This window comes from Solea solea, chromosome 21 (assembly GCF_958295425.1).
Source record: "Solea solea chromosome 21, fSolSol10.1, whole genome shotgun sequence".
NCBI classification, from domain to species: domain Eukaryota; kingdom Metazoa; phylum Chordata; class Actinopteri; order Pleuronectiformes; family Soleidae; genus Solea; species Solea solea.
Genome location: NC_081154.1, coordinates 5,278,876 through 5,294,178, shown reverse-complemented (window position 1 = coordinate 5,294,178; position 15,303 = coordinate 5,278,876). Strand labels below are relative to the sequence as shown.

Genomic DNA, 15,303 nt, shown 5'->3' with positions numbered 1-15,303 from the left:
TTTTGATACTTCAGTACAGCAAATGTCATATACTTTAAGACTTTTACTTTAGTAATATAATAAAAAAAAGTGACTTCAGCTTTTACGAAAGTCATTTTCTGGCAAAATACTTGTACTTTTACTGTGCTGTGTATCTCAGGGGTGACGTCGCTCCAGCATGAGTTTTTCTTTGTCTGTCACAGAGTTAAAAACAAAAGAGTCAAAGTAAAACTCATGACTCACGGTGAGTTTTTAAATCGGTCTCCAGCTGTATATAATCATCTTAAACCAGCTGGAATTACTGAGTGAAAACTTTAACCACAAAACTGCACTAGCAAAAACAACAAAAACGACTCCAATGCTGCTACCTTAAGCTAACAGCAGGATGTAGCTAACTGGTCGCTAACAGCTAAACGTGGTGGAACAACAGTCCAGGTTCATAAAATATGGTACCATTTTTAGTTTCTACAAACATAAATACATGTAAGCTCACATTCCTAAGCCAAAACATGACTGTGTTTAAACAAATTTTAGCACGTTTAGCAATTTTCATGAAATGAAGGTGATGGTAATCAGTTCCTAGATATATAACCGTCTAAATTATTACACACATGGAAGTAATGCATACAACAAATATGTTTGCGAAAAATGTCAAATATATTTTTATTACATCTCAGGGAGGTTAGTGACGGAGATAACGTTTGGGACGTATGGATGTACGTAAAACACATATATGGTCCTTAACCTGTGCTCAGGTTTAGGCACATCTAACACCTGGTTTGGTCTAGAAAAGGATAGCGTTGTAAACATCCTCTCCATGAAAAACAAAACAGAATTTCCTCAAAACACAACAACGGATAATTTGTTTGATGCTTGATCTCAGTCTGTGATCTGCTGTTTGGTGGACGTCTCACCAGTGTTTCATGTTTCTTCCTCTTTGTCCATGTGATAATTTATCCTCATAAATAACTACTAAATCCCTTTAGAAATGTTAATATGATACACATAAAACACATCAGAAATATTGTCTTTATATTTCCAATGAGTCTGCAAAAAGAAAAACAACATTTGAATCTACATAACCTACGTAAAAGGCCATATGTTTTCTTGTTTGACATAAAACCACAAACACTGTGAACGTATGAACTGTAACACACACACACACACACACACACACACATACAGTATTATCTACAGTATGTGGGCTATGTGAAAATTGTGTATGTGTCAACATTAATCCTCTTTACCTTGCAAATCACAATCCCAAGCTCTGTACTGAGAATTAAGCAGTCACACGTGAGACGTAGGTGTGACGCCTCAAACCTCCACGTTTGTTCAAGACAAAAAATGTAACATTTTGTTAGATTTACCAGACATAAATGTAAGCAAACATTTTATTAGTCATCACTTTATATCAGAATTAAATCTATGACGTCTAAATTTTCTCACGTCAAAGTTCATGTAAAGGTCCAGAATGTGTGAATTAGTGACCTCTAATGGTGAGTGTGCAGATTGCAACAAATAGAGACTCACGTCAGGGAAACAATGTGATTCTCCTTTACTTGTGGGGTAAAACTCAACAAACACAATACAAATACAAACAAATACAATACTCTGATGTATGTGTCTCTCTGGTAGCTGTAGTAACACACAGGTGTAAGATGTTGGCAACACAAACATAGAAGAATCTTACTCCAAGGCAACAAAAGGCAGGTTATTCACATACCTACAGGTAGTAAGTTCAATGTCTGCCAAAGAAACCCTCCTAAATGTCACACACTGGAGCTTTTTCAGCTGCATCGCCTTGTCCTCATCGGCAGATAGAGTTTGTTTAAGTGGAGTTGAGGAAACTTCGCTTTACGCCGAGGTCCCAGGTTTCGTTTCCAATGCCCCGAAATGCCAGAGGATGAAAAAGGAGCGTTATGAAGGAAACACAAAACAGCAAAGCTGGTTTTTATCTCCGACTTTGATGGGAGAGAAAGAGAGAGACGAGTGAGTGACGGGAGAGATCACCGCCCTCCCCCCCCCTCTAAGTTTTGTTTTCGTAGATGAATCACGTGAAGAGCGACGTCTGGAGACCGGAGAGTGGTTTTGATTAGAAGACAGAGAGGGGTGACAGTGTTGTTCAGCTGGTGTTAAAAATAAATCATATGTTTGTGTTTTTGGGAGAACATTCGGTGTCCTCGGGAAAAGGTCAGGGACAAAACACGCTTTGAACACAGAGCAAAACAAACAAACAGCTGTGCTCATGTGCACGTGCGTGTTAGTACGTGGTTTATTACTCCAGCTCAAACCTTTAATGTCGTATAATGTTTCCATACTAGACTGTAGAGCTATACCCACCTGCATATTCTTCTTATTAGATTATTATTATGAATAGGGAAAAGGAAATAATAAGGGGGGAAAATAATTACATTAATCAAAAATTGTTTTCTATAACATTGCAATATTAAAACGAATCTTGCCAGTACAGACGGTGTACTTATTCAATTCAACCCATTATTCGACCCATTATCCTGCATGTTCTAGAAGTTTCCCTGCTCTAACACACCTGGTTCAAATAAATGGCTCGTTATCAGGCTGATAACGAGCCATTTATTTGAACCAGGTGTGTTAGAGCAGGGAAACTTCTAGGATTGAGAATCCCTGATCTATGAAATATCCTTCCCTATAATGCACTAATGCATTATACACTAATAATATGTATATATATATATGTATATCTATATATATATATATATATATATGGACAATGTTTGGTGTGATATTGTGAGAATTAGCTGATTTTTTGTTCATTCGTAAATATCAAAAATGTGGGAGGAGTCTGACTACAGCAATTTGAATATTTCACTTTTATTTTCTTATCAGCAAAACTAAAAGTAAAAGAATGCTGAACAGAGCAGAGGTTGTTTTTTTGTTTTATTTACAACCAAATGGTACAGTTTTAATGTCCAAAAATGCAACAAAACACATTCAGGTCCATTTACATTGGGGTTTACTTCTATTTTATCCTCGCTCTCTCTATATATAAGTGTACATTATGTTGTTTCCCATCAATCCTCATCACACAGCTGCAAGAACCAAAAAGGTTTTCAAAGGCGTCCGCCAAAAAAACATGAAGCTCAGCCAACGCTCCATAAACACGACGACGAAGCCCAGAGACAGAGACAGAGACAGGTGCAGGTTTTGTTGCAGATTAAAAGTCCAATCAGCAAGTTGTTGTATATGCAGCGAGCCAAGTGTGTGTGTGTGTGTGTGTGTGTGTGTGTGTATGTGTAGACCTGAGGCTCAGTGGCACGGCACTGAGTCACAGAGAGACAGACAGACAGAGAGAGAGACAGAAGAGAGACAGGAAGAGGCGGCGAGAGACTGAGAGAATGAGAGAGACTGAGATAGACTCAGAGAGACAGAGAGACAAGGAGAGAAAGAGAGAGACCGAGAGACACTGAGAGATAGGGTGAGACTCAAAGAGACAGGGAGATTGAGAGAGACAGAGAGAATCTCAGAGAGACAGAGAGGGGCAGGGAGAGACTCAGAGAGACAGGGAGACTGAGAGAGACTCAGAGGGACAGAGAGGGACTGAGAGACACATAAAGAGGGACGGAGAGACAAGGAGAGACAGAGAGGGACTGAGAGACAGGGTGAGACGGAGAGAGAGAGGGACTGAGAGACAGGGTGAGACAGCAAGACACAAAGAGAGACTGAGAGACACATAGAGAGACAGAGAGGGACTGAGGGAGACAGAGAGACAAAGAAACAGAGAGATAGACAGAGGAGGAAGACAAATGTGGTTTAAAAAGAAGAAGAAAAATCAGATTTAACGCTGTTTTTAGTGAAGAATAAAGATAGCAAGAATGAGAGAATTTAAAAAGAGAAAGTGATTTAAATCTTCACAGAAGAAGAAGAAAGATCAGGCGTTTGTTATGTGATGCTAACGTTTACAAAGAGAACCATCAGTTATGAACGTAAACGGATTGAAAATAAGATGATTATGTAAGATGTGAGTTGATTTTTGAATGGATGAATATGATTTCTATGCCTCAAAATCACGTCGTAAATCAGCATAAATACACAGAAACTTTTCATCTTTAAGGTGTCGGTCGTCTCATTTACTTATATTTAAACCAAATAATCATCCTATTGTTTTCATATAGTTTCATCTTTGAAGATGAAAGTAGAGTCACCTTTTCAGGTGAAACGTCATCGTAGTCCACTAAAAGTTTGTCTACGTGACAACATACAAGTCGACAACGTCGTGTCATCGACAGAGTCCCTGCAGGGGGCGCTTTGTTTTTTGTGTTTCTGGTTTCTGTGACCGTGTTACTCACACACGTCATCACACGTTCATTATCATGTATGAACGACCTGTGCAGAGGCCAAAGGCAGACACTGCTCTGTTTGTCAGCTTGAGCGTGAAAAACAAGCTCCTTCTGGCTGATTCTGTCACATCAGACACATCATGGCTCGCAAGCCAGGTGTGTGTGTGTGTGTGCGTGTGTGTGTGTGTGTGTGTGGGCCAAATAGAGGACATTTTGCCTGGTCCTTACAACTTTAAAGTTGTTTTTTTTTCAGAGTTGTATAAAGGACCTTGAAGAGATACTTGAAGTATTATACCAGAAAATGACTTTGGTAGAAGTTGAAGCCACTTTTTTCATAATATTACTTAAGTAAAAGTCTTAAAGTATATGACATTTACTGTACTTATGTATCTAAAAAAAAAAGTGGCTTAGTGGTAGTCATGGAGGGTCATGGGTTCAATTCCTGGCTCTACTATGTGTCCTTGAGCAAGACACTTAACCCCATGTTGCAGTGTGTGAATGTCATCAAGACAGGAAAAGCTCTATATAAATACAGACCATAATACCAACTCTCCTTCTTCTGATTTTATTTGGTATGTAACAAGTACCAAAGATAGTTACTAGGAAATGTAGTGTCGTAAAAGTAAAAGTTGCTAGAAATATAAATAACAGAGTGAAGTACAGATACGTGAATGTTGTACTTAGGTACAGTAACAAAGTATTTGTACTTACATAACACTGGTTTTAAGATAGTTGTGATGCTTAGGGTAAAGGTGAAAGGATATAGGGATGGCTTATGGCTATATGCATGTGTCCTCACTAAGACTGCTGTACAAGAGCTTATGTGTGTGTGTGTGTGTGACAGCGGGGGCTGAAGACACAAGCTTCATTAACAGAACAGAAGCGCCAGTGTTTGAATAATTGATCAAGGGAGTGAACACCATCAACGGTGTCAATTCAGCAAATACACAGGGAATTAAAAAAAGTGTGTGTGTCCAGGTATTAGTAATGTTGTGGGGACCTAAACCTGTTTACACAGTCACATTATGGGGACTTGTCTTCCTTGTGGGGACAAAAAGTAAGTCCCCATAATGTAACTTACTACATTTTAAGGTGAAGATATGTTTTAAGGTTAGGTTGAGGTTAGGGTTAGGTTAGGGTCAGGGTTAGGATTAGGCCAGTAGTAATTATGGTTAAGGTGAGAGTAAATCAATGCAATGTCCCCTCAAGTCATATGTGTTGAACATGTGTGTGTGTGAGTGTGAGTGTGTTGTCATTCCTTTGCATTTCTTCCATCCAAACACAACAAGCCCCGAGTCCAAACATGAACATATTGGAGGAAATCTTGTCCATATGTCTAGCAGCCAAAACTGCCCCAAGTCACATACAACACATACAACACACACACACACACACACAATTTTTAAGTATGAATGTTTTTACTGGAAAAGATGTTTTTTTTCCTTTAGTGTTATTAATATTATTATTATCACACCACGATTTAACCCAAATTTGACCCAAAATTTGTATTTTTAAGTTTTTTATGTTTTGTTTTATAGGAACAATGTGCAGTTAAAAAGGTTCAAACGATTATGCGAATATGTTGTTGACACATGTAGAGAGCAAAAATATGTTCATTTATCAATGCATTCAATTATAATGAAATAGAAATAAGTTTGTACAAAATAGACAATAAAAGTAATTACACCGGAGTTATCTGGTAGCTAATTAGCATTCGTGAATGTATATTTATTTAAAAGATGATCCTGTGTGATTCTGTCCCTAAAAAATAAGGATGTTCCATTTCAGTTCGCATCAGCTTCTACACCTACTGTATTTATATAAACAAAAAGAAAATAAATATACACCAGTATAAAAATAAAAAATAGACGTTTATCTGTTATGTGCAGTATCTATGTGTCTCTCTCGGGTCATACCGTATGTATCAGATAGATCTATTTTATTGTCAATTTTCTACTACATTACTATAGTTGTATTATGTGTAAACAGGATTTATACACATCCGTGCTGTAACTGTAACTGTGTCCTGAATCCTGAAGCTTGAAAATATCTGGATGGTTGTTACATATGTGACTGAACGCACACAGAGAGGCTAACTGTACATCTGTCAACACACACACACACACACACACACACACACTCCACTGGGACGCCAGGATGTACTTTAAATTAATTGCTTATGTGTGTGCGTGTGTGTGCTTGTATTTGTGGCTTTGTGAAGACTAAAAAAGTCGTATAAACCGTACTTTGTGAGGACATTTTGGTTGGTCCTCACATCTTTAAAGGGCTTTTTGGGTAAGGGTTTTAGGGTAAGGGTTAGAATTGGGTTAAGGCTGAAGATTAGGTGCCATGGTTAAGTTAAGGGTAAGGAGAAAGGAATCCATCATGTCTGTAAGAGTCTCTCTCTAAGTATACTATACAAGAAAAGTATACTGTACAAGAATGTGTGTGTGTATTTGTATTTGTTAACATCTTTAAAATAAACACTGACCTTGTCAGGACCAGTAGTCCTCATGGAGACAAAAAACCTGGTCCTAATGAGGCAGGACCTCATTTCGTAGGAGGGCTAAGATTTGAATAGTGGTTATGGTTATAGTTAGGGTAAAGCACTAAAATTGTGTGTGTGTGTGTGTGTGTGTGTAAGCAGGGGTTCCAGGTGTTGAGGAGAACCCTCTCTGAGGGACCGACAACACATCTGTGATGGTGACAGATGGTGTTTGTCTCATTCATTCATTCATTCACTCACTGATGGTGTTTCACTGTAAGTGAACCAACAAATGGGGATGATGTAACACTGAGTCCTTGTTGTTGTTGTTTTTAGGAATCAGTGCGTCAGTCCATTTTAACCCATTTTCCACCCCACATTTGATAAAGTATAACAGTTTAAGAATAACAGTTTTAAATTCAATTAAATAAATTAAATAAAACAGCTGCTAAACAACACTTAATACTTGCATTTGGTGTCTTCACCTTCAAGCTCATACTGTATATATTTCAATGTTAAATACACGAAACAGAAAACTTAACTTTTCCTGAAGTTTCTGATAACAGAGATGTGAAAACTTGACAAATAATAATCCGCTCGTGTTCTTATTGATGACTTAAAAATACTAATCAGACGGTTATTCCCAATTGATCATTAATCAATCAACGTCTTTGTATTTCGGTTTAATCTCTGGCACAGCATTGAGCTGTTTTAATCTAAACTTAGTTTGCCCACAGTCAAAGAACTGTTGTTGTCTCCTATTATAAGCAACAAAATATCGTCAACCTACAGTCGGAACATCAGAGATCAAAGCACCAGTTAACTGTGCGTGTGTGTTTGTGTGTGTGTGTGTGTGTGTGCGTGTGTGTCTCCAGGACACTGACAGATCTGCTGAAGCAGCAGGGAGGTGAAGTGAGCTCCGTGGAAAGCGCCACGGCCAGTTCGCCCAGCGGAGGAAGAGCCAATGGCATCTCAGCCAGGATGCTGCGCAGCAGGAGCGGTGAGAATACACACACTAACACACAAAGCCTGTTTCTGTATCTTAGTGAGGACACATCATGGACATGTACTTAAGTTTTACAAGTAAAAGTATTAAAAGAGTGAGGTACACAATGTATTTAGGAAATGTAGTGGAGTAAAAGTAAAAGTTGTTAGAAATACAAATCACAAAGTAAAGTACAGATACGTGAATTTTTTACATTCCATGTAAACAAAGCTACTAGTTGCAGCCCAGAGAGAGAGAGAGAGAGAATACAGGAGGATCTTCATCTGTAACTGGAACACATGCTTGTTGCACGTGCAACACACACACACACATTACAGTATGTGCTGTAATTAGTATGTTAATATAAGCAGGCTGCCAACCCTACAGGCTGCATGTGCTATTTTTCTATACATCCACATACATCACAGTCTGGATGACACACTTTTCTCACTAACTATGAACCACTTGTAAATTTGACAGCAGAGAGATTTTCTTTTTTTCCCCCCTTTCATTTTAATGTTGGGACAAAACCTCACCGTGTCTTCATGTGTATGGATTAGTATTCAGTGGCTTGTGTGTGTGTGTGTGTGTGTGTGTGTGTGTGTGTGTGTGAGTGGATGAATGTGTGTGAAAGTGTTTGATACGAGAGGCCACCACGCTAATGACTCGAGTGGACCCACACGTACGTACACTTCAATCCAGTGCGTCGTACGGGGGTAAAACAAGTTGCATTAAAAGAAAGTACAGTTGTGAGTTTAAAGTTTATTGTGTTTTCCGAGTTCCGAGCCTGAACTGCACAGTGAGAAAAGATGCATAATAAACTAAATCAAACTATGATGGAGTGAATAAAAGAAGAAACAGTGGGGGGGAAAAGGCCCCTGCTGTTTTTATAAATCATACATTTTAATGAACATGTATCTGTTCATTAACAGAGAACACTCGTTTATGAAGGTAGCCTGAGGCTAACCCACATGTAAGAATATGTTAAAAAACCACCAGGGGGCGACTCTCCTGGTTGCAAAAAAAATAAATGTTTACGTTATCAGCAAATATAGTAATGTTTTTTATATATATAGTGAATAGAAAGAAGGGTGTGGCGCTCCCCCTACAGTTTTGGAGTACATATTTACACTACACAAAGCTACAGAGAGTATAGGGGGCAGTGGAGGGAGCCCCCAATCTCCCCACAACAAGACATTTTACCATCATAACGACTCTGACGCTGTTAAACTAGGATAAAAAATACCACACTAAACAACCCGTGTATCATTAGTTTGTTCGTTTTTTTAAATAAAACGAAAAATGATTGAGGAAAAAAAACACATAACGAACTGTAAAAAAAGCCGTGTAGTGTCATGTACAGAGCATCAGCGAAGTTTTCAGAAAGTTTGATGACACTACACCGTATTATCGTGTAGTTATTAAATGTTTTCGGGCGTTGCACTTTGTAGACGGTCCCTGCGCTCCGGTCTCACTGACGACTGCACGTAGAGATTGATGCAGTTTCTCTGGCTCGGAAAGACGGCTCTTTTTGATGAAAACGAGGCTGTAGCTTTTTGTGACTATGACTAAGGACAAAGCGGACAAATCAACAGTCCACTGTCAAAAATGTCTCCGATATATCAACACAAGAATCCAAGAATCGATACGGTATCACACCATGAAATATCGTGCTACTTCAGTGCATCAGTATTTTCTTCCTCCACCTCATGAATGTCAGTGTGTGGGCACGAGTCCAGACAAAAGCAGAGGGACTTGGCAGCGAAATCAGTGTTGATGATGATACCTATTGATGCTAATGTGTTCCATATTTATCCACATTACACTCTGTTTTTCCCAGAGGAGGGAAAATGTCCACCGGCTGTTTGTGGTCAATAAGCACAGGCATCTGTGAAGCGTTGTATACGGAGACAAAAACAAAAAGAACACAGGCAGGTAAACGGGCCCGAGGACTGTCTGCTTACATACGTCACCTGAAACACATTTTTTAGCACAAACTCGCACGTTGACATTTGAAGGTCAATTCGTCCAGTGCTTCAAATCATGACTCACCCCACCTTAACGTCCAAGATCGTCATCCTCAAACCGCCGTCTGAAATCTGAAGATCATTTTTGCCTTTGCCTTTTCTTTAAGTGACACTTTGAACAGTTTGTGGGCAAGTTTACAAAATGTGATGCAGAAATGTTCCCTAATTGAGCCACAGACAGGACAGAGTGAACACCACACGGACTGCCAAACACACTATTGGTTTTTCCACTGTAGACAAGATGGCCGACGGTGTCCTAATGGCCATTACCTTCACAGCAACTGGACACATTTGAAATCATTGGAGGCGAGTATTTAAAAAAGCCCGTGGCTGACAGTTACAAACATGAACTGAATACCAAAATGGAAGGGAAGTAGGACAGGAAGTAGGACAGAGAGAGCAGTTAACCAGCAGGGGGCGACTCTCGAGGTTTGCAAAAAGAAAGTCTACAGGAAAACATCATTAAACATGTTCCTGGAGAGTTAATCTTCTTTAATTCAAAAAACAATGTCAGTTTTGCAAATGATGCTCCCATTTGAAAGGAAAATAATCAAAACTTGGTGCGTTGTACTGTTTCCCCCGATAGAGAGACAGCAAAACAACGCTATCACAGCCACGACTTATGCTATTTATTTAGTACGACAACTAATAACAATTATTTTCAAAGATAGTTCATTATTTCCTTGATTCATTGATTTGTTCTGAGCATAAATCCACAAGTATTACATATTTTACTGTTGTAGAGGTGTAAAACTACCGGAGCATTCAAATTTAATGAGCTGCTATATTATGAAACCAATGCCACTCAAAACCAATTGATTATCAAAACTGTCAGTTATATAAATCATTCATTAATTTCTTCCCCTGACCCTTATTATTATAGAGTTATTTATGAGCCGGTTGTTGTTGTGCACACTTCTAATTAAATAGCTTGAGTTGTGATAGAGTGGACATTTTGAACAGCTTGTAACTATAGCAACATTAAGTTCTGGTTTCGTGCACAAAACGAATGTTTTTAACGACACACCTATGTTTAAAGTCGTAAACGTCGTTATAACGAGACACGCTCATTATTTAGACAAGACGAAGACTCGGCGTCCACCTTAATCACGCGCCGACTGTGATTCCCACTGAGACAAGAGGACATTAACGTCGCTCGGTGAGCAGCGTTCATAGCTTCTTGCTCTGAACTTCAAAGTACCCCGACGCTCAGACGTTCGCTTAATGGAGAAATTAATATGTGCAGCCATGCTGGAGCCTTCAACTCAACGACCGTGCACCAGGAGCTCAGATAATTCCCTCAGTTAGTGTGAGGTTAAAGACCTTGTAAAGCATCACAATGTGGACACATTATGTCCGTTTCTCTCCGGTCTGTCCGTCAAACAGACAAACTTCAGTCCCCGCTGCTTCCTGTAAACACAGATCATTATCACGGCTGTTTGCCGACATCACTCTGACATGTTTGTGTCATGGAGTGCGTTAATGTCATCGTGATGAAGACGCATGACAGTATGAGGGCGGTGATATGATATGAAGAAGAAAAGGACTCATAATCTGCTAATTTGGAACATGCTGAGAGGTCAGCACCACTGGATTACACTGGATGATTACACACACACACACCCAGAGAGAGCTTTTATCAATGTGTTGTAGTTTAAGCTGATTAAAGGTGATTTTCGTGTGTGTGTGTGTGTAAGGCACAGGCTCAGGGCTGTAAAATCTAACTCTTGATGTTTCTACACCCGACGGCTTCAGCCTAATATTCTAATGTATTTCCACCAGAACATCCTCATCCTCCTCATTTATCTTCCTCTCTCCTCCTCCACCAGCTCTCTGCTTCTCCTTTGTGTGTGTGTGTACTTGTATCTGAAACCTCATTTCTGAGGAACTGGAAAAGTTTAGGGCTCACACTTGAATTATGGAAGGGACATCATTTTGTTAAAGCTGTCCAAATAAATGGGAGTCAATGGAGGGTCTGAAGAACCATCATCTCTAATCCTAACCCAACCACAATTCAAATCTTAGCCCCTAAACGTAACCGTATTTCCTGTCTCAGGTTTTCGTCTACTGGTTCTGACAAGGTCAGTGTTTATACACCAGGAAAAGGTCATTTTTCAGACATTTTCATTTCGGTTGAAAGAAAAATGTCAATTTAACACACAAACACAGAGAAAGAGAGACAGAGACGACTCTATGTCCACTCCCGCGCACACCTGTCCACCTGGTTTACAGAGAATGGTCCGAGAATGGCTTGTCGACGCCGAAGGTCACAGGAGAATGACCAGACTGGTTCCAAATGAGAGAAAATAGTAACTCAGTTAACCACTTATTCCAGTCAAGTCATGCAGAAGCCCATCTTTGAGTGCGCCACTTTATTAGATATCCTGTGTACCTAATAAAATGGCCAGAGAGCAGGTTATTTCTTGTATTTAAGTTGAGCGGGAGAGCAAAACACATGCTAGTGGTGCTTTAAAAAAAAGCTAAATATCACTGAATTTCTTTCACTCTGTCAAATGACCTTATAAAGCACACTGGCAGTGTGTATGTGTTTGTGTGTGTGTGTAAACCTTTGTGAGTGCTACGTGTGTGTGTGTGTGTGTGTCTCCCTGGGGGCTGACATCAAGTGCGCTGGCTGCATCAGTGGACTTCATTAATGCTAATAGCCAGGGCTTCACTCTCTCCACTAGTTTGTTCCATTGTTCATTAACCTCAGTTCATTTAGCATGAGACTGGGTGGACATCAGGGTCAAAGCCGCTGTCTCACCCAAAGTTACCAGCCTCGGGCTAAAAAAAAAAGAAAAAAAGAGGGAGTTGTTGTTTTGTGTAGCTCAGTGTTGATGTGACACTTTCACTGATGACACGCTCAGTAAAACCACTGACCACAGTAAAGTGACTTGAAAGCATGTTTCGTTTTGGGCTTACGAGACAGGACGTGCACTTTGGAGTGTGTTGTTTTTGCCGCAACGGGATGTGACGCGTGTGTCACATTCCCTAAAGGTTAATGATATTTATATTATGCGTATTGTATTTTTACCACGTTCTGACGGTGCCTCTCTCTCTGTCTGCCTCCTATAACAGAACAGTACCATCTGAATAATTCTCCTCATGGGCCTTTTGGACCAGGGCTTCCACGGCCACACAGCAACCACAACAACGTGGGAATGAACAAGTACACCTCCCTCAAAGCTGTGGGTAAGTTGGACACTTACACACACACACACACACACACAGGCACAATGACGCTGACTCCAGCTGACTCAATAACCTTTAAAGTACAGTAGTTTGGAAGAACCTACTGTACTCTTCCTCATGGCGAACAGGAAGTTGATATTAATTGTATAATGTTTTTCTAAATGTTACAGAGAGACTGATGAAATCTATAACTTTATTAAATATTCACAAGTATAGGGGTAAACATTATAAAAGCTGTGAATGGTCCTCCTATTTCATCATTTTGATACATATATATATGTGTATATTACTGGTGCATCTATAAGAGATATTTATTCGTCTTATTTGCACATTAATACATCTAGTAGTGGATACACCCTCTAGTAGCAGTTTTAATGAATGTTCACAAGTAGAAGATAAAGTTACTCACTCTTTGTATTCTATACTACTTTCCACCATTTCGTTTTAAAAACAGTTTATTGGCAGAAACAGGGTAAACTTTAGACTTAAAATAAGCCTTTAGTATAATATGTACATCAGGCAAGGGCCTTGCTTTACAGCAGCTGCCATTTTGGACTGCCATGTCTCTACAGCAGCCCGAGTGTCCGCCGGAAACAAATGAGGAAGGACATCCTTTTTGATATAAAAAGGCCTCCATAGTTCCCTCAGTAGTCCTCTGTTAGAGCTTGCAGTCTGACCATAAGATAATGGAAATAAATAAAAAATAAATAAAGGTATAAAAAAGCACCTTGACCTTTGAACATAACACATCATGTCAAAAAAATACTGCAAATAAAGAGACAAATGGCTCAAAAACATTGATGTTTTCCAATTTATCATTCGCAGGTTTTTTTCCGCTTTTTGTTTTGTAAGAGATTTATGATCTAACGGCAACATATAACATGTAAAAGTTAATCCAGCCTGGAGGAGACGCTGTAGGATGAATGTACATACAGTTCCATGCTTGCAAAGGTCACAAAAATACACACACACTCGTGCACGTACGCATACACACGTTGTTCTTGAATCATAGTAGCAGGTGTAATAGTAGGCATCCCATGAGAATAAAATTATAATCCACCAGTTTGCCAAAGGCAATTCACTGCTTGTCAAGGTAGATTATTTTAACTTTATTATCCATGGAGTCTTTTTCCAACGACAACTACATTTTACACAAGGCCCCGAGGCCTTTGGGTAGGCCCTCGACACAGTTTAGCATCAGAGATATAATCATAAAAAACATTAATTGAACATTAGGTAGGCCCTTCCTCCACCTTATAGAATAAATTGTCTTAGAAATATAAACTTGATTTCACACACAGACCAGTTGAAGCAATTGGTTTTAAATTTGTTGATGTCTCTTGTTTGGATGCTAGATGAAGAAAAACATATAGACAAGCGCCGAGGAAATGTGATTTTTACTTTGTTGGTCCTTTTAACTTTCTTTTTTAAAGACTGTCTGGCAGACATAACTAAAAAAGTTAAAGACAATAATAATGTCATTATTAGCCTCATATGTGAAGGCAGTAGTCATGGTGTCATTGGAAGATTACGTTATAGCAGTGAATGATTACATTTTCATTGGTTTTACAAGAAAAGGGGGTTTTAGATAAGGGCTATCTTGTGAAGCGAGTTTGGCAATAGCATAAAAATCTCAAAATTAGATTAAAAGCAGGACTAAAAGCAGAAAGAATGTTTACGTTATCAAAGTAGACAGTGGTAGCAGTTAGCCAGACATGCTAACATATTTTTTAAGTTGGAATCATTTAAAAAAAAAGAAAGAAAGATGAAAAGGCTTTGAGAATATGGAATGAAGCAAGTTTGTTATAGTATGAATGTCCAAAAATCAGATTAAGAACAGGACAGAACTGTTAATGTTAGCCTGCTAATGATGTCATCATTAGCTCATGACAGTATTAGCTTCTCAGGTGAAAGTCACTAGTTTTGACGCTGGTTGTTGTTTTAACTTTTATTTTCTTTCTTTATTGGCCTGGTTAATACTGTCTCAATTTCTGTTATTATATTCATTGTAATGTGTTTAACGTCTTCTGCTATGTTTTTGGTGTAGCATTGAGGCCTTAAGTTCTAACAGAAAAATGCACCAATATACTTGTTATTCTTTTTCCTCATAAATTGTTCCCATGAGAAAGGCAGTTAAAAAAAATCCTATGACCCTACAAACTCATTATACATAGTTTTAACGTGAATGCATTTTCTATAAACTTTTCTTTTCTTTTTTTTAAAGAATAGAGAAGAAAAATATGAAAACCAGCAGTCTCCTCTGACTCCTGGACTAAACCACACACACAAGGTTACCGATCACGCAGCCATGAAGCT

The 15,303-nt window shown here is 38.9% G+C and overlaps 1 protein-coding gene across 1 annotated transcript in view; it reads left to right on the top strand.

Moving 5' to 3' along the window:
* Positions 1-15,303, top strand: part of shisa8b (shisa family member 8b) — a 31,709-nt gene that overhangs the window by 9,236 nt on the left and 7,170 nt on the right. Inside the window, exons 4-5 of the mRNA XM_058620807.1 lie at positions 7,659-7,783; positions 12,874-12,987. Coding sequence (XP_058476790.1) covers positions 7,659-7,783; positions 12,874-12,987 — 239 coding nt within the window. The remainder of the gene's footprint in view (positions 1-7,658; positions 7,784-12,873; positions 12,988-15,303) is intronic.